The sequence below is a fragment of the Salvelinus fontinalis genome, chromosome 27 (genome assembly GCF_029448725.1).
Source record: "Salvelinus fontinalis isolate EN_2023a chromosome 27, ASM2944872v1, whole genome shotgun sequence".
Lineage (NCBI taxonomy): Eukaryota > Metazoa > Chordata > Actinopteri > Salmoniformes > Salmonidae > Salvelinus > Salvelinus fontinalis.
Genome location: NC_074691.1, coordinates 41,263,710 through 41,290,817, shown reverse-complemented (window position 1 = coordinate 41,290,817; position 27,108 = coordinate 41,263,710). Strand labels below are relative to the sequence as shown.

The window sequence follows — 27,108 nt, the reverse complement described above, 5'->3', positions numbered from 1 at the left end:
GTTTCTATCATGTTAAGTATTGACAGTCAGTAGGCCTAATAAACAAGCTGCCATTTTACTGTTAGTTCCCTTCAGTTGGTATAGTCTACATTATCATTCCATTAATGTGCTTCCTCTAAACACTGTCACAGCCATGTGGTTGTTGCTGAGGATCATAAGTAACTGTTTAATATAAAATAATTATTATAATGACGCAGACCAACCCATAACCGATTGAACCTGACTCATGGCGCCATACTTGGCTGTGACGTCACAGTTCCATGGTTAGTGCAGGCAATAGACAAGGGTATAACCTACTATTCTCCTTTATTATGATACACTAACCTTTCAGCATATCATGGGGTTGCAGAATTGAATGTGGCAATTTTATAGAATGAATAAAACCACTTTCATGCATAAAAGGCTCTTAAAATATGTTTTTAAATACTTTCCTAACCCTAAATAAATCTACAAGATGAGTTTTTTTAAATCTACCAGTTGGTGAAACAGGGACTAATATTTTGGACGGGTTTCCTGCATTGATCTCTAATATTCGGAACTATTCTCTCCGTATAGTCTGGAGACCAAATTTAAAATGAAGGCTTAAGATAAATGTACTGAAAACTGTATTGAATGACGTCACAAGAAAATATTGGCCAGCAGGTGGGGGTGGGGTCAGTGGTTCAATTATATTTATTCAGCGTGCGCAAGGGAACTGCGAACTACTGAGAAGTGCGTAGGAAAGGTGTAATTTCCTAAGTCGGAATCGGGCCCCAAAATGCATAGAAACAAATAATGCAGTCTGATCTCCCACTGAGTGAACACATCGTGTTTATTTCAAGATACTTAAGGCAAGTATGAAACCATCAGAACAAGAGTTACACTTGGACCGTAGATAGGTAGGGCTGGACATAGCCTTAAGCGCCACACACACACACGTCTGTCTTAATGCTCACACACAAGACGTCTCACCTTCTACACACAGAGGGGGGTGGGGTAAAGTACATTCTGCCAGGGTTGGGATGAATTCCATTTCAAATTGAAAGTGAAATTCCAATTATCCTTTTGAATCTGTTTACTTCTGAAATGGACCCCAACCCCATCACAAGAAATGTGGCTCCAGGCTAGACTAATCAATGCATTTAAGATTATCCATCATTTCGTTAACAACCTGATATTTGTTTTACTGCATATAGTAACAAATCGACTTGATAAGATGTAAAGTTCATGGTAATTATGTATATTTCTCCCGTATAACAAGCTTCATGGCACATCACACATTCAAGATTAAGGGGAAAATAGTTATAAAACAAATAAGAGATGCACTTCTAATGAGAATAGTCACGTAAACAAAATAAACGCTATATATATATATATATTCAGTTGACACTTTACTACACGTCGTCTCGGGCTATGGCACCCTATTCCATTTATAGGGCACTACTTTAGACCAGAGCCCTATGGCACCCTATTCCATTTATAGGGCACTACTTTAGACCAGAACCCTATTCCATTTATAGGGCACTACTTTAGACCAGAGCCCTATGGCACCCTATTCCATTTATAGTGCACTACTTTAGACCAGAACCCTATGGCACCCTATTCCATTTATAGGGCACTACTTTAGACCAGAACCCTATGGCACCCTATTCCATTTATAGGGCACTACTTTAGACCAGAGCCCTATGGCACCCTATTCCATTTATAGGGCACTACTTTAGACCAGAGCCCTATGGCACCCTATTCCATTTATAGGGCACTACTTTAGACCAGAGCCCTATGGCACCCTATTCCTTATGTAGTGCACTACTTTAGACCAGGGCCCATAGGAAATAGGGTGCATTTGGGAAGCATACTTGCTTCTTCAAGTAGAAACAAACAGGAGGACATAACAAAAATGGCCTTCACAGTTAATATGAACACAGTGAGCGTTTCCAAAGCAACGCACTACACTAGCCTGAGCGTTTCCAAAGCAACGCACTACACTAGCCTGAGCGTTTCCAAAGCAACGCACTACACTAGCCTGAGCGTTTCCAAAGCAACGCACTACACTAGCCTGAGAGTTTCTACTACAACTTTCCTTAAATATTCAGAAAATTGTTTATTTGTATTTTTTGGGGGGAAAGTTCAACTTGAAATGGGAATGGTCTACTCTGACTCAACAACCCCAAAAATAATTATATATACACACACACAAAGTATGTGGACACTCCTTCAAATGAGTGGATTCGGATATTATTTCAGCCACACTGTTGCTGACAGTTGTATAAAATCAAGCACACAGCCATGCAATCTCCATAGACAAACAGTGGCAGTAGAATGACCTTACTGAAGAGCTCAGTGACTTTCAACGTGGCACCGTCATAGGATGCTACCTTTCTAACAAGTCAGTTCATCAAATTTCTGCCCTGCTAGAGCTGCCCCCGGTCAACTGTAAGTGCTGTTATTGTGAACCAGAAATGTCTTGGATCAGCAACAGCTCAGCCACAAAGTAGTAGACCAAACAAGCTCACAGAACAGGACCACCGAGTGCTGAGGCGCTTAAAAAGCATCTGTCCTCGGTTGCAACACTCACTACCAAGTTCCAAACTGCCTCTGGAAGCAACGTTAGCACAATAACTGTTTTGTTGGGAGCTTCATGAAATGGGTTTCCATGGCAGAGCAGCCGCACACAAGCCTAAGATCACTATGCGCAATGCCAAGCTTCGTCAGGAGTGGACTCAGGAGCAGCGGAAATGCGTTCTCTGGAGTGATGAATCACGCTTATCAACTGGCAGTCCAACGGACAAATCTGGGTTTGGCGGATGCCAGGAGAACGCTACCTGCCCCAATGCATAGTGCCAACTGTAAAGTTTGGTGGAGGAGGAATAATGGTCTGGGGCTGTTTTTCATGGTTCGGGCCCCTTAGTTCCAGGGAAGGGAAATCTTAATGCTACAGCATACAATGACATTCTAGACGATTCTGTGCTTCCAACTTTGTGACAGTTTGGGGAAGGCCCTTTCCTGTTTCAGCATGACAATGTCCCCGTGCACAAAGCAAGGTCCATACAGAAATAGTTTGTTGAGATCGGTGTGGAAGAACTTGACTGGCCTGCACAGAGCCCTGACCTCAACCCTATCGAACACTTTTGGGATGAATTGGTACGTCGACTGCGAGCCAGGCCTAATCGCCCAACATCAGTTCCCGACCTCACTAATGCTCTTGTGACTGAATGGAAGCAAGTCCCCGCAGCAATGTTCCAACATCTAGTGGAAAGCCTTCCCAGAAGAGTGGAGGCTGTTACAGCAGTAAAGGGGGGGGACCAACTCCATATTAATGACCATGATTTGGGAATGAGATGTTCGACGAGCAGGTGTCCACATACTTTTGGTCATGTAGTGTATCTAAGTTTATATTTCTGGCTGTTTATCAAAGTTCTCTGGCTAACTCTGATCCTGCTTTATAGTATACACCTCTGGTCCCAGATCTGTTTGTGCAGTCTTGCCAACACCTATGGTCATTGACAGCAGTTGATCAGCAAGAGAGCAGGAACAGATCTGGGATCAGGCTAAATCCATACACTCTCCGTCCGAGGGCCTTTCTCAACGACGCCAAGTTCAGTAGCCAGATGTTTTGGAACGTAGCAGATAGAAATACCATGAATAGGGCAGACATTAAATTGTTCTACATAGAAATGTTCCAAAACGCTGTGCCCTGCTGAACACGCCCCAGGTTGTCATGGAGATATAAGGATTAAGGGGTTGAGGAGGAGAGCAGGGAGGAGCTATGGAAGGTGAAGTGGACAGTAGAGAGGTTGGAATAGTAGACTAAACTGATACAGATGTAGGATCTTAATTTGATTACTTTTGTTGCTGACAATTTTCCAAGCTTGCTTGTAGTGTATGAGTTTTTATTTTTTAAAGCTTCTAAATTTGACTTTCCACTTTGAAATTTGACTTGATTTGCCCTGAAGAAAAATGTATCCAACCCCTACAAAAATGTCCATGAATTATAATCCACATTTCCTGTTGCAGCAGGATTATTCTCCTGCTGTAGCAAAACTGGTTCAAATGAAGGTCCTACATCTGTAAGAAGAGGTCAATTAGTGGTTGTAAGTCATAGTGTGCAGTGATGTTTGGAGGAGCTGTAGGGCACAGTTGGTGTGTGTAAGGAAACAGCATATGGTGGACAAAGCAGGCAGCATTTTGGGCTTTAGGGGAACGTTAAAGTAGAACATTCCCCCCCCAGTCCATTTGTCAGGCAACAACAATCTAAATAGCTCCCTCCGTCCAACTCTGTGTCCAAAGGCAGAATAATCACAATCATTTTAGATTTAGCATGATTCTACATAGCAGCCGCTGAAGATCTTTGACAAAAATAACAAAACAATCTAGGATTGATCTTTTATTTACATGTTAATGTATGTCCCAGCTCTTCCTCATCTGGACATATACTGTATGTCCCAGCTCTTCCTCATCTGGACATATACTGTATGTCCCAGCTCTTCCTCTCCTTATCTGGACATATACTGCATCACCAACTCTCCTTCTTTACTCTGTGGCTGTCCCACCTCCCTCTCTTCCTCCTCCTCCTCCTCTTCCTCATGGGCACCTGGCATCTGAACTTTGACCCATCCGTCGGTGGCGAGGCCATGTTTCTTTTGGTGTCGTTTGTAGTTGTCCCAGTGTCCCGTGGTGTATCCACATTGCTGGCACTTATAAGGCTTCTCTCCCGTGTGTCTCAGCATGTGTCTCTTCAGATTCATACTCTGGTTACAGCTGTAGCTACACACTGCGCACTGGAACGGCTTGGCGCCTGAGTGGACCCGCTGGTGGCGTTTTAAGTTAGCCAGGTTCCCACAGGCGTAGTCACACAGGTGGCACTTGTACGGCTTCTCGCCCGTGTGCACGCGGTGGTGGCGTTTCAGGTTGTCGAAGTGGGCGGAGGCGTAGTCACACTGAGGGCACTTGTACGGCTTCTCTCCGCTGTGCGTCTTCATGTGTCGCGCCAGGTGGTTGGGGTAGTGGGTGAGGAAGGGACAGGCGCTGCAGGTGTAGACCTTATCCCCACGCTCCCCGGGGCTGTTGGGACCAGATGAGTCCTTGTTCAGCATGTCCAGGGTGCACTTGGCACAGATCTGGGTGGTGGAGCCGTCCTCGTCCTCCATGGGGATACCACAGAGACGACAGGTGAAGAGGAAGGGGAGAGGAGGGAGCGAATCTCTGTCCTCGGACTTCGCTCCCACCACAGCCCCAACCCTACCCCCGGACTCAGCCCCAGGTCCACAGTCAGGCGCCTCCAGAAGTCTTGAGGGCTGGTGCTCAGGGAGTTCTGGTGGTACCTTCAGTCCATCAGAGCATGGCAGGTAGTCTCTGTTATGGCCTCCTACATGGAGGTTCAGGTCAGGCCTTAGGGCTTCTGGAATGAGATCAGACATGAGAAACAAGCAAGTTTAACTAAAAATATATATAATTATTGCCTAAAATATATAAAAACACAGACAATAAGTTAAGGAAAATATACATGAACTCATCTTTAAAACTATTCCGAATGGTCTAACTTGAGGAATTGTCCAGGCCTGAATCTTTAGTTCATGTTTATCAATGACATGGAAAGCCTTGACATTACCTTCAGCTGGAGCACTAGGCTCCTCCTCCCGGGGCCTCTTCAGACCATACCCACCTGCAGAGGGACCAATAGGAGGTCGACTAGCAGGTCTGACTGCTTCCTGTCCCACCACATGCATCCTCTGATGCCTCTTCAGGTTGCCCAGGGAACTGCAGGCGAAGGAGCAGCGGTCACAGCTGTATGGTTTCTCCCCAGTGTGAATCCTCAGGTGTCTCTTCAGGTTGACCAGCTGGGCTGAGGCGTAGGTACACAGGGGACAGCGGTACGGCTTCTCCCCGTTGTGAGTCTTCATGTGCCTCTTGACGTGATTGGCATAGCGTGAGGAGAACCCACACAACTGGCAGGAGTGGCGCTTGGAGTTGGGACCGTCGTCACCCATTATGGAGTTATCGTCCGTTCCATCAGCGCCGTCCATCCCGCCTCCGTCCCCTTCCTCGCTATCGTCCGCTTGTGATCGCGAACCGGAGCGAAAGCCTCTGAATTCCCCCCTTTCTCCCTTGCAGCAACGGTGACAGTAGGGTCCCACTAGGTCCAGACCACAGCCGCGGCAGGACAGGTAAGGGGGCTCGTGGTCGGGCTGGGACTCAGGGCCCTGCTCCTGGTCACACTGCCTCGTCATACTGAGACTGCTGAAGGCACAACTCTCCTCATCACCCAGAGGGTACACAGAGATCTCAGCTGCTACAGAGTCTACGGAGGAGAAAACAGCAGTTTTGAGGAACAGGCTAAACAATAGGAACAACTTCCTCATATTGAGCTGCAGGGTGGGATGGGGGAAGGATGGGTGGAGCTTGAGATGGGAATTTGGCGTTTGACTGTTCGAGCACTCACCTGGAAAAACATTCCGCATTTATCTTATATGCCAACAGATCGCAACCATTATATATATATATATATATATATATATGATTTTTGATTTCACAGAAGTGTGATTTGATTTCACAGAAGTGTGATTGACTTGGAGTTACATTGTGTTGTTTAAGTGTTCCCTTTATTTTTTTGCGCAGTATATATATATATATATATACACTTAAACAACACAATGTAACTCCAAGTCAATCACACTTCTGTGAAATCAAACTATCCACTTAGGAAGCAACACTGATTGACAATACATTTCACATGCTGTTGTGCAAAAGGTGGAAATTATAGGCAATTAGCAAGACACCCCCAATAAAGGAGTGATTCTGCAGGTGGTGACCACAGACCACTTCTCAGTTCCTATGCTTCCTGGCTGATGTTTTGGTCACTTTTGAATGCTGGCGGTGCTCTCACTCTAGTGGTAGCATGAGACGGAGTCTACAACCCACACAAGTGGCTCAGGTAGTGCAGCTCATCCAGGATGGCACATCAATGCGAGCTGTGGCAAAAAGGTTTGCTGTGTCTGTCAGCGTAGTGTCCAGAGCATGGAGGCGCTACCAGGAGACAGGCCAGTACATCAGGAGACGCGGAGGAGGCCGTAGGAGGGCAACAACCCAGCAGCAGGACCGCTACTTCCGCCTTTGTGCAATGAGGAGCACTGCCAGAGCCCTGCAAAATGACCTCCAGCAGGCCACAAAGCACATTCCACCAAATAGTTTTACAGTATTTGAAAAAAAAGATTGAGCCTTTGAAATCCATTCCGGTACTCATACTCATGGCCATCCCTGAAAGGAGACAAGGCATCAGTCCAAAACCTAACTAGGCTAACATGCAGGTGATGCAGATAACTCAGGCATAGCCTCAAGCCCTTGACACCAGCCATTCTAGGTTTGGTGGTCTCTGGCACATCTCAAATGGGTCTTGAATTCAGTAGTAACTTTTGGACCTCCGTGACATGATGCTATCATGGACCTTTATGAATAAAAAATACAAATAAAATAAAAACGTTTTAAATTGAGAAGTAGGCATCGGTCTGAAACTGGAAATTCACAAGTACATATGCCTACTTCACCCATGCTCTACCAGGGTTTTCCAAGCACACAGCTTTCACCTACTGCAAGTAGCTATGTTGGTCTACTGTACTCCCAACAATGTGTAGGCAGGTTGCTTAGGAGTCAAACCTTCTCAAATAGCTGTTTTGTCAGCTCCACGTGAGCCAGCTTAACAAATTTCTTAGCTTCTCAAAATGACAAAGTGGTGCCTGAAAGAGAGAAGGTGCACAGGTTGTAAACATTTGTAACGTCTTCCTTGAGAGTTCGGGAGCTGGTCTCTCCCACCGTTCTCTCCTCTGACTAGTGCTGACTAGTACGCGTCGTCCCTGGCAACTCAACGAAGCCAAAGGCTCTTTAAAGAGAGACACCTAATTAATGAAAATAAGCACACACACACACACAGTGCGTTTTCGTGCCGGTGTGTCAGGAAAGGAAGGAAGGTGTCAAACTATACAGGAAAGAGAATGGTCAAAAAATCCGGTAGGCAAACCCAGGACCTTCAAATCCCAGGTGAGCTACGATCCCTGTAGCGTAAAATGTACTATTAAAGAAAAAATGACACGCGTTCACTCCAATGTTTGTTAATTAACTCCGTACTAATTGAACGTTTCATTATCTTGTTTGGTAAAAAAAAAAAAAAAAAAAAATTGATGTGTTAAACTTTCATTTGAGCACATATCTAACCATGTTAGCAAGCATGACATTTTCGTTATACTACGAAACAGGTCCAGCAAGCAAGAAAAGATGATGATGATGATGATTTCACGTGGATTGCTTCGTGTACAACTCGTATGCATCCCTGCTACTTTTTACTTGTTGATGGCGAATTCAGGTTTTCGGGAACAGAATTGAAAAGTAACTCGGCACTGTGTGGATCAGTCAGAGTACAATCTGGATAATAATGACAATAAGAAAATGTAATTTAGAGTGGAGGGAGCATACGGAATTAATACATAAGGGCTAGAATTTGCTCTCTGGATCTTTTAAACAGCAACATTCTGGTGTATTATAAATTAGCAGCATGGCAGTTTTCCCAGAGCTGGCTATAACAGCAGCCAAGGAGGTTCGCCAACTTATGTTTGTGCTCTAATTACACAGATGACTTCAGCCATGAAAACCCTTCCATCATTTTGCTTCTCATCCAACTGGCGTTAGCTACAGCTGCTAGCGAGCCGCTGGCCGCCTGCTAGCGAGCCGCTGGCCGCCTGCTAGCGAGCCGCTGGCCGCCTGCTAGCGAGCCGCTGGCCGCCTGCTAGCGAGCCGCTGGCCGCCTGCTAGCGAGCCGCTGGCCGCCTGCTAGCGAGCCGCTGGCCGCCTGCTAGCGAGCCGCTACTGTTGCAAAGCAACTGAATTGCAACGGTTTTACAACTCAGATTCTTCTGAAATGCTACAAAAAATGTAGCATTGTTTTTGTTTTTTTAAATTGGGCAGAAATGTGCACGTAAACTGTCAATTTAATCTTAACTGTTGCACCTAGAAATATACTCAGTCCAAATCGATCTAAATAAAATTGTCACTTTATGGACGCTGTCGTTTTGATCTGACGTCTGAAGTTAATACTTGAACTACGTTTGAACAACAAATTGTCAGATCAAATCAAGTTTTATTTAGACATGGAATGCAAAAAATGTGTTTGACATGAAAAAAAAAAAACTGAAATATTTACTACACAAACATGAGGACAAAAAAATTAAATAAAGAGCTGGAGAAAATAAATAACTGATGACCCTAATGCTAACGACCCTGTCAAAAATCCGGTAGAGTAGATCTTGGTGGGGTGGCAGGACGGATCATGACGAGAGGCGGGGAGTGTGCTGCGTACCCACAATCAAGTTGATTTGCCAATTGTCATCGACTTTGGTGTCAGATAACAGTAAGGTGTTAGGGATATTTTTAATTTTAAAACATTGGAGTTTCAACCGGGTTTGATGCGACTATAATAAAGCACCACGTTAGAAGTGCTAAACTGATTCCAGGACAGCAACACTCTCAGAAACACTTTATAAATTCAGGCCCCAGGTCTCCCTCACACCAGAGAGATTTGACCTAAATTGTGACTAAGCTGGGCAAATAAAGCTTTAATAAATAAATAAATAAATAAATGAAGTACCAACCTGAGTACTTGTCGTCCAGGCCTAGGATCTTGTCATGGTCGGAGTCACAAAACTCAAGGTCGTGTCCCAGAAGGAAATCTGCCTCCAAGGTGAGGATTCCTGGAGCTCCAATGGTTACTACACCATCTTCAGAATCCACTGCAACACAGAGCAACAACATACGTTATTGATAACTAAATAAAAATATTAAACACGTAAAAGTGTTGGTCCCATGTATCATGAGCTGAAATAAAAGATCCCAGACATTTTCCACAAATCCCAATAAAAACGTCTTTCTCATTGTGTGCATAAAATGTGTTTACATCCCTGTTTAGTGGGCATTTTATACTTTGCCAAGATAAAAATCGATCCACCTGACTGGTGTGGCATATCAAGAAGCTGATTTAAAACAGCATGATCATTACACAGGTGCACCTTGTGCTGTGGGCAATAAAAGGCCACTAAAATGTGCAGTTGTGTCACAACACAATGTCACAGATGTCTCAAGTTAACGGAGCGTGTAATCGGCATGCTGACTGCAGGAATGTCCACCAGAACTGTTGCCAGATAATTAAATGTTAATTTCTCTACTATAAGCCGCCTCCATCGTTTTAGAGAATTTAGCAGTCCGTCCAACTGGCCTCACAACCACGTTTATGGTGTTGTGTTGGAGAATGCAACTGTTCTTCCATGGCCTGCATCCTCACCAGACATGTTACCCATTGAGCATGTTTGGGATGCTCTGGATTGGAGTGTACGTTTGTGTGTACCAGCTCCTGCCAATATCCAGCAACTTCACACAGCCACGGAATAGGAGTGGGACAACATTCCACAGGCCACAATCAACAGCCTGATCAACTCTATGTGAAGGACATGTGTCGTGCTGCATGAGGCAAATGTTGGTCACACCAGATACTGACTGGTTTTCTGATCCACACCCGTACCTTTAAGGAACACTATATATATATATACACACACACACACACAAAAGTATGTGGACACCCCTTCAAATGAGTGGATTCAGCCAAACCCATTACTGACAGGTTTTCCTTCCAGTTCTCTGCTGCCAATGACTGGAACGAATTGCAAAAAGCACTGAAGCTGGAGTCATATCTCCCTCTAACTTTAACGATCACTGTACCTGTCCATAGCCAATATGTAAATAGCACACCCAACTACCTCATCCCCATATTGTTATTTATTTTTGCTCTTTTGCACCCCAGTATCTCTACTTGTACATCATCATCTGCACATCTATCACTCCAGTATTACTGCTAAATTGTAATTATTTCGCCTCTATGGCCTATTTATTGCCTTGCCTCCCTAATCTTACTACATTTGCACATACTGTATATAGACTTTTTCTATTGTGTTATTGACTGTACGTTTGTTTGTGTAACTCTGTGTTGTTTTTGTAGCACTGCTTTGATTTATCTTGGCCAGGTTGCAGTTGTAAATGAGAACTTGTTCTCAACTGGCCTACCTGGTTAAATAAAATACAAATAAATAAAACAGGTGTATAAAATCGAGCACACAGCCATGCAATCTCCATAGACAAACATTGGCAGTAGAAATGGCCTCACTGAAGAGCTCTGACTTTCAATGTGGCATCATCATAGGATGTCCCCTTAACAACAAGTCAGTTTGTTAAATTTCTTCCCTGCTAGAGCTGCCAGGGTCAACTGTAAGTGCTGTTATTGTGAAGTGGCAACGCCTAAGAGCAACAACGGCTCAACCGCAAAGTGGTAGGCCACACAAGCTCCCAGAACGGTACCGGCGAGTGCTGAAGCACGTAAAAATCGTCTGTCCTCGATTGCAACACTCACTGCCGAGTTCCAAACTGCCTCTGGATGCAACGTCAGCACAATAACTGTTTGTCTGGAGCTTCATGAAATGGGTTTCCATGGCTGTCGGCTGGAGTGGTGTAAAGCTGCTGGAGTGGTGTAAAGCTCGCCACCATTGGACTCTGGAGTGGAAACGCGTTCTCTAGAGTGCCAACTAAGGTTTGGTGGAGGAGGAATAATGGTCTGGGGCTGTTTTTCATGGTTCAGGCCCCTTAGTTCCAGTGAAGGGAAATCTTAACGCTACAGCATACAATGACATTCTAGACGATTCTGTGTCAACAGTTTTGGAAGGGCCCTTTTCCGTTTCAGCATGACAATGCCCCCGTGCACAAAACGAGGTCCAATGGTTTGTCAAAAATCGGTGTGGAAGAACTTGACTGGCCTGCACAGAGCCCTGACCTCAACCCCATTGAACACCTATGGGATGAATTGGAACACCGACTGCAAGCCAGGCCTAAATCACCCAACATTAGTCCCCGACCTCACTAATGCTCTTGTGCCTGAATGGAAGCAAGTCCCTGGAGTAATGTTCCAAACATCTAGTGGAAAGCCTTCCCAGAAGAGTGGAGCAAAAGGGGGGACCAAATCCATACTAAATGCCAATGATTTTGGAATAAGATGTTCAACATACTTTTGGTCTGTGACCAACAAATGTATATCTGTATTCTCAGTCATGTGAAGATACTTAAAATGGACAAATTTCCTCACATGAACTGTTATGCAGTAAAATATTTGAAATTGTTGTATGTTACGCTTCTATTTTTGTGTCCAGTATAAAATAAATCCCAAATAAAGTAACATAAAAACAAAGTATCATCCCTAATTTGCAACAAAAGGCAAAAGACTACCCTTTGACAAAATGTCACCAAAGACAATCATTATATCTAAGAGAATTGTATGCTGTTAAATGAAAAGTAACAAAAACATCCTAGTAATGTGTATTTCCTTCTTTATTTATATTAAAATCAGGGAATGAAAACCAGAATGAGAAGGGTGAGTTTCTCAGTCCCATGATGCACCTGTACTGACCATGCCTTTTGGATGATAGCGGGGTGAACAGACCGTGGCACGGGTGGTTGATGTCCTTGATGATATTTTTTGGCCTTCCTGTGACGTCGGGTGTCCTGGAGGGCAGGCAGTGTGCATCCGTTAACACGCTGGGCAGACCGCACCACCCTCTGGAGAGACCTGTGGTTGCGGTCAGTGCGGTTTCCGTACCAGGCGGTGATACAGCCCGGCAGGATGCTCTCAATTGTGCATCTATAAAAGTTTGAGGGTCTTAGGGGTTAAGTCAAATTTCTTTAGCTGTTGCGCTTTCTTCACCACACTGTCTGTGTCGGTGGACCATTTCAGATTGTCAGTGTTGTGTACGCCGAGGAACTTGAAGCTTTTGACCCTCTCCCCTGCGGCCCTGTCGTTGTGGATGGGGGGCGGGATCTCTCTGCTGTCTCCTGTAGTCAACGATCAGATCCTTCATTTTGTTGACGTCGAGGGAGAGGTTATTTTTCCTGGCACCACTCCACCAGGACTCTCACCTCCTTCCTAGAGGATGTCTCGTCATTGCTTGTAATCAGGCCTACTACTGTTGTGTCGTCTGCAAACTTGATGATTGAGTTGGAGTCTGGCCACGCAGTCATGGGTGAACAGGGAGTACAGGAGGGGGCTTGTGGGGCCCCCTGTGTTGAGGATCCGCAAAGTGGAGATGTTGTTTCCTACCTTCACCACCTGGGGGCGGCACATCAGGAAGTCCAGAACCCAGTTGTACAGGGCGGTGTTCAGACCTAGAGCCTCAAGCTGAATGATGAGCTTGGAGGGTACTATGGTGTTGAATGCTGAGCTGTAGTCAATGAACAGCATTCTTACATAGGTATTCCTCTTGTCCAGATGGGATAGGGCAGTGTAATGCCATTGTCTGTGGATCTATTGGGGTGGTATGCAAAATTGGATGGGGGTCTAAGGTGTCAGGCAAGATGGAGGTAAAATGATCCTTAACTTGATGTTAGAAAGCCATGTTTTGCCTTAAATGACAGAAATTCAAATTTGTCAAAAGTTCATGTAAAAAAAATGTTGAAAACACCATGGATATACACAGCTATGACTATCCAGCAGTCGATGACACCAGCTGCCTGTAGTTTTCAGTCTGCCACAGAGACCTTCTGAGTTAACTCTGCTGCCCTCTAGTGGAGAATGGGATGCATGACAGTACATGACTGAACACGTCTGGTTTGGTCTCTCAAATGGCACCTATTCCCTAGGCAAGTACGTTCAGCTGCGGGACGGTTTTTGTCTGGGCATAATTATAAAAAAAATTGTACACTACAAATTGACTATAGCTAAAACTCCAAAAATGAGATTGTTATGGCTTTATTCAGGTCGTAGTTGTAAATGAGAACTTGTTCTCAACTAGCCTACCTGGTTTAATAAAAGGTAAAATAAAATAAAAATTAAATTTGTGGGAATACTTAGTGAACAGATTTCCTACATAAAACACATTTGTATCTGAATTCCTTGAGATCCTAATCTGACCCGTGCCCTATGCACAGAGTGTACAAAACATTAAGAACACCTTCCTAATCTTGAGTTGGACCCCGCTACGCCCTCAGAAACAGAATACATTTGTCAGGGTCATGGACTCCACAAGGTGTTCAAAGTGTTCTACAGGGACGCTGGCCCCATGTTGACTCCAACGCTTCCCACAGTTGTGTCAAATTGGCTGGATGTCGACCCATTCTTTGATACACACGGGGAAACTGTCGAGTGTGAAAAACCCATCAGCGTCGCATTTCTTGGCACACTCAAACCGGTGCGCCTGGCACTTACTACCCTACCCCGTTTAAAGACACTTCAATATTTTGTCTTACCCATTCACCACCTGAATGGCACACATACACAATGCATGTCTCAATTGTCGTGATGCTTAAAAATCATTTAACCGGTCTGTCTCCTCCCTTTTCATCTACACTGATTGAAGTGGATTTAACAGGTGACATCCATAAAGGATCATAGCTTTCACCTGGTCAGTCTGTGGGCATGTTAAGAGCAGGTGTTCTTAATGTTTTGTACACTACTTCTGACCAGAGGCATATGGGGCCATGGTCAAATGTAGTGCACCATCTACGAAATAGGGTTCGATTTGGCTACGGTAGATGTGGGTTTCCTTGTTTTTCACAGGGGTTTAAAAAGGTACCTGTTTGCTACAGGGTTTCTCACAGGGGTTAAAGGTATCTGTATGCTACAGGGTTTCTCACATGGGTTAAATGTATCTGTATGCTACAGGGTTTCCATCTTGTTTCTCACAGGGGTTAAAGGTATCTGTATGCTACAGGGTTTCCATCTTGTTTTTCACAGGGGTTAAAGGTACCTGTATGCTACAGGGTTTCCATCTTGTTTTCACAGGGGTTAAAGGTACCTGTATGCTACAGGGTTTCCATCTTGTTTCTCACAGGGGTTAAAGGTACCTGTATGCTACAGGGTTTCTCACAGGGGTTAAAGGTATCTGTATGCTACAGGGTTTCCATCTTGTTTTTCACAGGGGTTAAAGGTATCTGTATACTACAGGGTTTCTCACAGGGGTTAAAGGTATCTGTATGCTACAGGGTTTCCATCTTGTTTTACACAGGGGCTAAAGGTATCTGTATGCTACAGGGTTTCCATCTTGTTTTACACAGGGGCTAAAGGTACCTGTATGCTACAGGGTTTCTCACAGGGGTTAAAGGTATCTGTATGCTACAGGGTTTCCATCTTGTTTTTCACAGGGGTTAAAGGTATCTGTATGCTACAGGGTTTCTCACAGGGGCTAAGGTATCTGTATGCTACAGGGTTTCTCACAGGGGCTAAAGGTATCTGTATGCTACAGGGTTTCTCACAGGGGTTAAAGGTATCTGTATGCTACAGGGTTTCCATCTTGTTTTTCACAGGGGTTAAAGGTATCTGTATGCTACAGGGTTTCCATCTTGTTTTTCACAGGGGATAAAAACAACAAAAATAATCCCATGACTGAAATTTAAATTGATCTCAGATTGATTGTCTGTGATAACCTCCCCTTTCACGTGATAAAGACATGACCATAATGCTTTTATGGAAAGAGGATCATTTTGTTCACGTATTAAAACTGCAAGTTTGGCCAATTCCAGTCCCGTTGTTTAGAGGGTCCGGAGGCCTCCCTGGGATAATTGTTATATAGAAGGACTGAGAAGCTCAGTTGTGATTACTCTTTTTAAAAAGATAATTCTACTCCAAAATGAATGAAAATTCAATTATGTTGATACCATCAAAAATATAATTCCCACCTCCAGAAATGAGCCCAAAAACATATTGGTAAAAAATTAAAATGAAAAATCATATAGCCTTTATCAGATAATTATTATTTCTACATTTAACCTTTATTTAACTAGGCAAGTCAGTTAAGAACAAATTCTTATTTTTAATGACGGCCTACCCCGGCCAAACCCCAACAACTATGGGCCAATTGTGCACCGCCCCTACGGGACTCCCAATCACGGCCGGATGTGATACAACCTGGATTCAAACCAGGGTGTCTGTAGTGACACTTCCAAGTACTGAAATGCAGTGCGCCTTAGACCGCTGCGCTACTCGGGGTCACAGATGTGCCATGACCAACAAGCATTTATCACCTGTAGGCCAACTGATGACGCATAGTGGCTATAAAATGTACATAAACTGAAGCATGGGGTTTGTCCATCTGCATTTAGCCCATTGGACACATCCAGATTGATATTATTAATAATTATTTTATTATGAATATACATCTTTTTTTCCTTCTTTTTTTCCCAACAAATTATCATTCACTCAAAAGTATAGTTTTTTTTCTATTACAAAGTATGTCATTTCAATATATATAACATCAATATGTCAAATGTTCATTTGGTTCCGTTCACCTAAAAAAAAGACGTTCATTTGAAAAAAAGGGGGGGGAAATTTGTAAATCTCTAATTTAAAGCCTAAAAAAAATGTTATGAGTTTAAATACATTTTTACCTGACCAAAGTATTACATGGCTGCAAAACAAGTATTGCATACCGAGATTCTTTTGTTGTTGCGTTGACCAGTAAGGTTCTGTATATTGTTCCTGCACTGAGGAATTACCATCTTCATGCAACCGAATCACACATATCAAGAGCCGTTCTGCAGGTAATCACAGAATGTTTTTATAATCGTTGTCTGGAGCTCAAAGAAAAGCAATAGTAACCGTATGAACCGTGTGATTCGGTTCCCGACGTTCCCCAATTAGAGACGTTCATTGGCGAACGACCCATCACTATTGTTGCGCAGCTGCTCCTAAAAGACAATTTATGCTTTATTCCGAAAATGTGGTCGGAGGCTCCGTATTTAGTGTGTGACGCAATTGCCAAGCCTCCGGAGGCATGCAGAGACCAAATTGAGCTCTGTACCGCATTGCCGTGCGTCTCCCACATTTTGTAACAACGCCGTGGTCTCCATATACCCCCGCATTGGCATGATTGGATGAAAGTAGGTGAGGACGGGAGGTCCTGTATAAAACAAACTCACTTCCTTCAAAACAGTTCTGTGCAACAGCTCTGCTCCGCGAAGCGCAAGAAGTGTGAATGCCCTGACTTCTGCAGAGGCCGTATCAAAGTAAATGCTACACGGCTAATGCCGTCAGATTGACTACGGAGCGCCTTTTAAACCATGATTGAAACTGAAGTTGTTAAATGATACCAAACCCACAAATTGGAGGACATTTTAAAAGTTTAATAAAAAAAAATAAAAAAAGTAGAGATGAAAAACGGGGACCCCACTAACAAAAACCAAAATAAAATTAAAATTTTGAAATACATTTTCCAAAACTGTGTTAAAAAAAAAAGTGTTTTCCCGCAATTACATTAATAGTTGTGTATTGACTGCTTGTCAGAATACGGTTTCTCCCTATCGCAACTTGAATTCACCTCAAGGTGAATCACTCTCAGACTACACAACAAGCCGACTAGTTAAAATAGGTCCAACTATTCTACTATGGGGGTAGTCCGATTTAGTTTGAACAGCATTAGTAGCATTGTAACATATCATCCTGATCTGCATGTTAAAATAGAGGCTTTGAATGACTGCCAGCACCGCTGGTTTTGAGTTTTTTATTTTTTATTTTATTTTATTTTACCGTTATTTTACCAGGTAAGTTGACTGAGAACACGTTCTCATTTGCAGCAACGACCTGGGGAATAGTTACAGGGGAGAGGAGGGGGATGAATGAGCCAATTGTAAACTGTAAACTGGTTGAGTTGAGCGCTACCGCTCATTAGACGGTTTAAAAAAGGATACTTCAGGATTTTGAGGCCTACTTCTTTATCTACTCCCCCGGAGTCAGATGAACTCGCGGATACCATTTTTTAAATATATCTGTGCGTGCGGTTTGAAGGGAAGTTACTAACTGGCTCTAGCGCAATTGCTAATTAGCGTTAGCGCATTGACTTGAAGTCAAGATGTGCCTGCTAACGCTAGTTAGCATTGGTTTGCTCAACTACATTCCCCCTGAGATTTTTTAAATTATGGATTTACACCAATCTCTAGAATCCATATGATGGAAATCCATTGTGGATAACTTTAACCCCAGCTTTAACTACCAATAGCTGGCAGCCCACCTATGAGTAGCTTGCCAAACAATTCTGAAAGTAGATGCAATTTTCACATGTTCCAACACACTGTCATAAACACATTTAAAAAAAAAAATGGGCCAGATGCACAATTAAAAGGGGAATTACACAAAATAAATGTGTCTTCTGATGTGATTAAAGCATTGACATGGATTCAGAACTGTCATTTTAGTTGTGGGTCAAAAAACAACAAAGAATCTAAAACCAGATAAAAAAAACTGAATTTGTGGGGGGGGGGGGGGGGGGGGGGGGGGGTCTGATTTTAAAGGGCCCCTTTAGAGTTTCTCATTGACCATTATTTTACCAGGTCTAGTGACAGAAAACAGTGCACTACTTTCTATTGTACACTAAGGACCAGGGGAAGAGTTGAAGAGAAGAATGTGCCTATTTGAAAGCTCTTTTTTTTTTATAGCTCTCGACATGTGATGTTTTTTAAAAAGTAGCTCTCATGATAGAAAAAGGTTGGAGACCCCCTGCACTAAAGGGAATCGTCATCGAGCTACATTAATGTAGGAGGGTGATGGGAGGACTGTTGTTAAGGCACTAGTCCATGTTAATGATGAGACAAGATCTCATCTGCAGCCATCAACAAAAAAATTAAATCCTGGTAAAGTGTTTGACATAAGATACAGGAAATGCACCCCATTTATCATATTCAAGACACTTCCTGCATTTTACCATGGATGCGTCTCAAATTACAACCTGTTCCTTATATAGCGCACTACTTTAGACCAAAGTCCTATGGCGGTCTGGTCAAACGCAGGGCACTATGAAGGGAATAGGGTACCATTTGAGAAAGAGACCATATTCAAGTCATTTCCTGTGAGAAGAATCTCAGTTGCATTTCCTTGATTCCTCACATCTTTTCTCCTTCCCCCTCTGACCTTCTCATCAAATGGGATTTGAGGAGGTGAGAGGAATCGAAGCAGTGCAATTGAGATTCTCCCTGTGTCTTTGACGTTATCAGAAAAGCACAGCATTGATTTTCACTGCTACGCAGACGATACACGGCTTTCCATTTCTGTGTCAGAGGATTTTTAGCTACACGGATAAATTAGACTATTAGTGATTTAAATAGTTGGATGGCTCAAACATTCTCCAGCTATATCAAGGCAAGACCGATGTACTTATTGTTGGAGCCAAAGCACAGAGCGAGAATCTGGTCGCACATTTTAATTCACGGGCAATAAAGATAACACCAAGTTAAAAAAACAAAGAAAAACCTAGGTGTTATTTTAAACTCTGAATCACACATTAGGAATGTGACCAAAATAGCTTTCTACCACCAGAGGAACATTGTGTGGCCAATTCTCTCTCTCAGGCGGATACTCCATGTTTTTATTACAAGCAGGATTGACTACTGTAATGCTCTCCTGTCTGGTCTACCCAAGAAAGCAAATTGGTCAACTGCAAACATACAGAATTCTGCAGCGTGGGTCTGCAGCGTGACCAAGACCAGACAGAGAGAACACATTACACCGGTTTTAAGGTCTCTGCACTGGCTGCCTGTGAGTTTTAGAATTCATTTTAAGATTATTCTATTGGTTTTTAACTCAATCCACGATTGTGCATCCCAATACACAGTACCAGTCAAAAGTTGACACACCTACTCATTTTCTACAGTGAAGACATCAAAACTATGAAATAACACATGGAATCATGTACTGTAGTAACCAAGAAAGTGTTAAACAAATCTAAATATATTTGAGATTCTTCAAATAGCCACCCTTTGCCTTGATGACAGCTTTGCACACTCTTGGCATTCTCTCAACCAGCTTCACCTGGAATGCTTTTCCAACAGTCTTGAAGGAGTTCCCATATATTCTAAACACTTGTTGGCTGCTTTTCCTTCACTCTGCGGTCAACCTCATCCCAAACCATCTCAATTGGGATGGCCGATTAATTAGGGCCGATTTCAAGTTTTACACCTTCATTTAACTAGACAAGTCAGTTAAGAACACATTCTTATTTTCAATGACGGCCTAGGAACGGTGGGTTAACTGCCTTGTTCACGGGTAGAACGACAGATTTTTACCATGTCAGCTTGGGGATTCAATCTTGCAACCTTACGGTTAACTAGTCCAATGCTCTAACCACCTGCTTCACATTGCACTCCACGAGGAGCCTGCCTGTTACGCGAATGCAGTAAGAAGCCAAGGTAAGTTGCTAGCTAGCATTAAACGCATCTTATAAAAAAACTGTCATAATCACTAGTTAACTACACATGGTTGATGATATTACTCGTTTATCTAGCGTGTCCTGCGTTCCATATAATCGATGCGGTGCTCATTCGCGAAAAAGGACTGTCGTTGCTCCAACGTGTACCTAAGCATAAACATCAATGCCTTTCTTAAAATCAATACACAAGTATATATTTTTAAACCTGCATATTTAGTTAATATTGCCTGCTAACATGAATTTATTTAACTAGGTCAAATGTGTCACTTTTCTTGCAACAGAGTCAGGGTATATGCAGCAGTTTGGGCCGCCTGGCTCGTTGCGAACTGTGTGAAGACTATTTCTTCCTAACAAAGACAGCCAACTTCGCCAAACGGGGGATGATTTAACAAAAGCGCATTTGCGAAAAAAGCACAATTGTTGAACGACTATCTAACCATAAACATCAATGCCTTTCTTAAAATCAATACATAGAAGTATACATTTTTAAACATGCATATTAGATTAAAAAAAATCCAGGTTAGCAGGCAATATTAACCAGGTGAAATTGTGTCACTTCTCTTGCGTTCATTGCACGCAGAGTCAGGGTATATGCAACAGTTTGGGCCGCCTGGCTCATTGCAAACTAATTTGCCAGAATTTTACGTAATTATGACATAACATTGAGGGTTGTGCAATGTAACAGGAATATTTAGACTTATGGATGCCACCCGTTAGATAAAATACATAACTGTTCCGTATTTCACTGAAAGAATAAACGTTTTGTTTGAGATTATAGTTTCTGGATTCGACTATATTAATGACCTAAGGCACGTATTTCTGTGTGTTATCATGTTATAATTAAGTCTATGATTTGATAGAGCAGTCTGACTGAGCGATGGTAGGCACCAGCAGGCTCGTAAGCATTCATTCAAACAGCACTTTTGTGCCTTTTGCCAGCAGCTCAGCTGTTTATGACTTCAAGCCTATCAACTCCTGAGATTAGGCTGGTGTAACCGATGTGAAATGGCTAGCTAGTTAGCGGGGTGCGCGCTAATAGCGTTTCAAACATCACTTGCACTTGGAGTAGTTGTTCCCCTTGCTCTGCATGGGTAACGCTGCTTCGAGGGTGGCTGTTGTCGATGTGTTCCTCGTTCAAGCCCAGGTAAGAGCGAGGAGAGGGACGGAAGCTATACTGTTACACTGGCAATACTAAAGTGCCTATAAGAACATCCAATAGTCAAAGGTATATGAAATAAATGGTATAGAGAGAAATAGTCCTATAATAACTACAACCTAAACTTCTTACCTGGGAATATTGAAGACTCATGTTAAAAGGAACAACCAGCTTTCATATGTTCTCATGTTCTGAGCAAGGAACTGAAACGTTAGCTTTCTGACATGGCACATATTGCACTTTTACTTTCTTCACCAACACTTTGTTTTTGCATTATTTAAACCAAATTGAACATGTTTCATTATTTATTTGAGGCTAAATTGATTTTATTGATGTATTATATTAAGTTAAAATAAGTGTTCATTCAGTATTGTTGTAATTGTCATTATTACAAATAAAATTGTCAAGATTACTCGGTATCGGCGTAAAAATCATAATCGGTCGACCACTAGTTACTACACCCCCAGCCTCTGGAATAGCCAGAGACCCCGAGGGGGGCTGAAACTGTTTGACATATTTAAAAGAGATATTAAAAATACACATTTTAGCTTTGCTTTTTAGTCATTCAGTTTTTAATGTTATGCTTTTTTTTTATCCTCTTATGTTTGTGTAGTAAATACTTCAGTCTTTTTTTTCATAGATTTTATTAGTTTTTCCCTTTGAATCACATTCTGTTGTATTCCATGTATGACATGTGCTGTATAAATAAAGCTTAATTTGATGACATAGCCTAAGGGAAATGACTTGTATAAGCTATCCGATAACATTCAAGTCATTTCCTGTAGGCTATTAGCTTCATCTAACTATGGTTTCTTATCATTTTTTGGACATCTGTTCCTCACAAGATTATCACGTGAAAACAATCGTTTAAGCATTGCCAGGTTCTCCAGTGAAATGCCTATTGGGGTAGGATGGTTTTATCACAAAGTATGTCCATTTCACCATGTTGGATGACATTATAAATAGTTTACACCCTACACACATCCAGTAAACAAATGATGTTGTGAATGAATGCGGCTGTTCCTCTATGTCAACATGTGACTATCCGATAGTCAGTGTACACAGACAGGACACATTGTAAAACAAGATTAAAGACAAACAATGGCATTATAATGCTCGTTTCTGCATACAGAATGGAGCAGCCGTCGCTGTTCTATACAGGGCCAATTCATATAACAGTTGGCCTGATATCCAGACCTGTTTTTTTCTTCTTCTAACAATCCACTTTTTGTATTCTTTGTCATATGCCCAACATTACCTATGTTTAGAATGGGTACCAGTCTGTTTGTGCTATAAGAATGTGAAAGTTTGATCCCTTACACTTGACAGATTGAGGATTCTGTTGTTTTTTTCTTGGCATCTTCCGGTCAGCCTCTCTCTTTTGCCACCTCTTCTGGAAGACCTCAGGAACTATCAGCTCATGCTGCTTTCCAGGAAACTGTGCTTCTCCAGTAGTTCTAGACACAGATACAAATAAAAAATAAATAAAGATCAGTCAGATATGCCAAAGCATTTAAGCAATTCAGGCATAATTGCACCTAGCTACATCTCTACATAGCTCTGGTAAAGGCACAGCTAACTAGCAAATGCGTGACTCGAACGTAGGTAACAGCTGTACATCCATGATTAAAATGTCTTGTTAACATTATAGATAGCCTTAGCAAGACATTTGGCCATTTTGCTGGGTAAAGAGATGCGGCCAGATCAAATCGCTACGGTGGATGTTGTTGCAGCTTGCTCACTTGCTCCCGGCCCTTAATGATCCTTTGTAGACAGCTAGCTATCTAATTATGTTAACTATCTAGCTAATAATGTTAGCATCAATGACTACACGTAACGTTACCAGGCTAATTTGACTGAAAGGCCAAAAACAAAGTAGAAAAGATATTAGCTAGCTAACTACTGTTTCAAATGTAAGTGCAGTTTGTTATAAATAAAAAAGTATACTTGCTAGTTAATGACAGGATGTCGACAACGATTAAGATCCGTAACGTTAGCTAGGTAACCTTAGTTATAGAAAAAAAACAAGTACGAAATTAGCCGACTAACGTTAGTTATCAAGCTAACTTACCTAAATATCATAAATAAACCTCTCGTTTGTAGCCGTTTTCATCCAGTAACTCAACGCTCTATGTATCCGTGGATAAACGAGATCTAAATGACTGTGTCTAGATATCCGCCATTTTTTTAATGTGCAGCTGCGACAAAGAAAGACAATTAATGGTGTTTTCATAACTTAATTGATTTTTTGATTTCCATTGTATACATTCTCTTCCGCTGTTGCACGTGTTTCCGCATCCTAAATACATTTCCGGTCGACTGTTTCGTGGTATATGTAGTTTTTTTGGAGTGCCTTTCTATTAAAAATAATTTCAGCCATTTGCAGCCTATTTAAAGGGACATTTCACTGCTACTCTTTCGCTGTATATGGCCATTAATATGTCAATAAAATGTAATATGTGTTGTAAAAAGTTACTCGTTTCCTTACTACGAGCAAATACGAGCGTTTGTGTATCTCACCTGAGTCTTTCTTTTTCCCAACGCACTTAAGCGAAAACTACCCCCATTATTCAGAGAGGCGTTCTACTACCCTCCCATTGGCTAGCTAACGTTGTCTCACTCGCAGGCGATCAGCGCAGAGATATTTTTTGAGTTTTAATGAGTTGTAAAAATGTCTCAGAACTACCGAGGTAAAGACAGTTTAGGATATTCGCGTTTTCAAACCACTTGAGCCACAGACTCCAAATAAGTGTCATGATGTTGGAAAAATTGCACACACCATTGCACAGGTGTTATGTCTTATTTTTACGATTTGGACAATAATTCGCTTTCCAAAGCTAATAAACACGTGGAAATGTGAGCAGCATTTTGTATTCATAGATTAATTAGTTAGGGAGCGTAAACAAAGTACAAACATTTTTAACATTCGAATTTCAATAGCTCCTTGGTCATGGGACTTACTTGACTCAAACAAGGTTCAGAATGTCCACGGACTAGCCACACTCTTGTTTGTGTACTGTAAAATCACACACATAACGTACATTTTTCATTGACTTACATTTCAATAGCTTCTTGGTCATGTCAATTAGACACCTAAGAAGCGTACAGTGGATAGACACCCATATTTTGTATTTATTTATTTCACCTTTATTTAACCAGGTAGGCTAGTTGAGAACAAGTTCGTGACAAACTAAAGGGTATGCAATGTATGTCTATGCCATCGGGTTAGCTATAACCAGGTTTGAACATTTTAGGAGTAATGGTTAAAGAGCTATTGAAATGTGAAACTCTAGATTTGTCACGATGTCACTAACTGCCGTTGGTGGACGTAAGGAAAACTACAGGTGAATATTCGTTGAATATCCAACCTGAAACTGGCTTTATCTCTTGCACTTATTATTCATAATTTCTCTAATATTTATTAGCTAATCATTCAGTCGAACACGCTATGCTCCCAGCCATTGAATCTGTCTTTGAGCGTTAAGGGATGTTAATGGCTAGCTCTGTCCACGACATTATGTTATTATATTTTTCAATCTTGAAATACAAGGGTACATGTTATTAAATCAGTGACCCGAAAGTCACTTCCGGACTTGGAGAGGGCTCAAAGTGTTGTAGAACGCCTGTGAATAACGGGGCGTGGTTTTGGCTTAACTGCGTCGGGGAAAAGAAGGCGCCTCTCGCGTCACCTGTAGAAACGGACCATCTACATTTCCTGGTTGTAAGAAAACCACAATATCCAGAATTAATAGCGATTTCAAGACGTAGTACCGCCAGTTGATTGGAACCACGTAAGAATACAAAAATTCAGCCTCGACCACGCACACAAATTGGCGAATACCATTTTTGTTTTTCATATTGACTCCCCATTGTAAAAGAGGAAACTAAAACAGAAATAACAAAACATGCCAAAAAGCTGCTGTGTTGTTCAATTTACATGTAGCCAAATCAAATCAGCTAAGACATTTTCTCAGCACATATCAAAACTGCAGGCTAAGGTTAAGTCTAGACGTTGTTTCCTCTATCGTAATCGCTGCTCTTTCACCCCAGCTGCCAAACTAACCCTGATTCAGATGACCATCCTACCCATGCTAGATTACGGAGACGTAATTTATAGATCGGTAGGTAAGGGGGCTATTGTTAAGGATGGTTTTGTTCTCTTTTTAACAAAAATATATGTCTTATAGAAATAGGACATGTTAATCACAAAACATAGCGTGACTGCAGAAAAGCTGTTGTTAATCTAGGGTGTCGACTGTGCAAACCACAAGGTTGAGACAAGATGGAAAAATGCTGAATAACAAGAAAACAGGAACTGAGGAATGTGTAAAAACCGACAACTCATGTCAATCTTCACAAACACCATTCCGGACATCTGAATCCCGAGTGCTGTGGGGCTGGGACCAGTCTGGACACCACCGATAGGCTAGCAAGTTTAAACCACGCTAAGCCTCTACTGTGATAGGCCAACTCTAAAATTGGAACTACCTCTGTCACAGTATAAAAGAAGATGTCTGTACTATTTCAGTCAGTTTTCTGCTTTACCCTGCGTGGTGATACAGTGAACCCGTATATACGAAAATTGCATTTACCATTTATCACTTGTTTTTAAATATAATTAAAGTATATTCGGTGACTCTGAATCACATTTTATCCTGATACCAGATTCGATTGACGCAACCGTTTACATTATCGAGCGGCTAGAGGTTCTTTACCATTCGGCCATCAGATTGGCCACCAATGTGCCGTATAGAACACATCACTGCACTCTAATGCTTATTTATAAAACCCTCTTAGGCCTCACTCACCCTATCTGAGATACCTACTGCCGCCGTCATCCTCCACGTACAACACCCGTTCTGCCAGTCACATTCTGTTGAAGGTCCACAAAGCACACACATCCCTGGTCTTTTCAGTTCGCTGCAGCTAGCGACTGGAACGAGCTGCAACAAACACTCAGACTAGACAGTTCAAAGACTCAATCATAGACACTCTTACTGACAGTTGTGGCTGTTTCACGTGATGTATTGTCTCTACCTTCTTGACCTTTGTACTGTTGTCTGTGCGCAATAATGTGTGTACCCGTTTTATGCTGCTACCATGTTGTTGTCATGCTGTGCTGTTGTCTTAGGTCTCCCTTTATGTAGTGTTGCCTTGCTTGTCGTGATGTGTGTTTTGTCCTATATTTTTATTCTATTTTTAATCGCATCACACGTCCCCACAGGAAGGCTTTTGGTAGGCTGTCATTGTAAATAAGAATGTGTTCATCACTGACTTGCCTAGTTAAATAATATGTATTTTTAACTTGTTTAGTACAGTCCGTTTAATTTCACTCACTACTTGTAGCTGTATAGTCAGTTTCTTTATGTTGTTCCTCTTGGCTAGTTTAAATGTTCCAGTCGGTAGCTAGCTTGTACTCATGAGGGAAGCCCTACACTATATTTTTCCAAGTAGTGAGAACACTAGGGAGCAGGCAATGTTGAAAAGTAATCTGTAGACATGTTATAGTTTTCTAATTGGCTAAAACAAGCAGACAACAATAAAAATGCGTTTGAAAAAAAGGTATAGTTTTTGCTGTGAGCTAATGGGGAAACCTAAGTAACCACACGTTTGATTTCCCCACGGGTGCGCAGGGTTGCGACGTTCTGTCTAATAACGATACGGTTTTTGGGAATAAACAGGTAGCTAACATTACTCACTGGATCAGCC

The 27,108-nt window shown here is 42.2% G+C and overlaps 1 protein-coding gene across 3 annotated transcripts; it reads right to left on the bottom strand.

Moving 5' to 3' along the window:
• Positions 1-793: 793 nt before the first annotated feature.
• On the bottom strand, positions 794-27,031 carry znf513a (zinc finger protein 513a). Of its 3 annotated transcripts, none has more exons than XM_055885785.1 (5): positions 26,208-27,031; positions 22,720-22,856; positions 9,615-9,752; positions 5,588-6,277; positions 794-5,377 (listed from the first exon to the last, which is right to left on the bottom strand). In XM_055885785.1, the coding sequence occupies exons 2-5, from the start codon at positions 22,757-22,759 to the stop codon at positions 4,473-4,475; spliced, it is 1,773 nt and encodes a 590-aa protein (XP_055741760.1). In that variant the 5' UTR covers positions 22,760-22,856; positions 26,208-27,031; the 3' UTR covers positions 794-4,472. The 3 variants fall into 3 exon arrangements, with proteins under 3 accessions (XP_055741760.1, XP_055741759.1, XP_055741758.1); XM_055885784.1 differs by lacking the exon at positions 26,208-27,031 and adding an exon at positions 23,471-25,915 and having other exon boundaries at positions 5,642-6,277; XM_055885783.1 differs by lacking the exon at positions 26,208-27,031 and adding an exon at positions 23,471-25,908.
• Between the last annotated feature and the right edge of the window lie 77 nt (positions 27,032-27,108).

Excerpts from the sequence above, each read along its gene's own strand:
- znf513a (XM_055885783.1), bottom strand. Across the intron at positions 6,278-9,614 it reads CCTGGACGACAAGTACTCAG|ACTCTGTAGCAGCTGAGATC; the intron begins GTTGGTACTTCA and ends TCTCCTCCGTAG. Across the intron at positions 5,378-5,587 it reads GCCTAGTGCTCCAGCTGAAG|AAGCCCTAAGGCCTGACCTG; the intron begins GTAATGTCAAGG and ends ATCTCATTCCAG.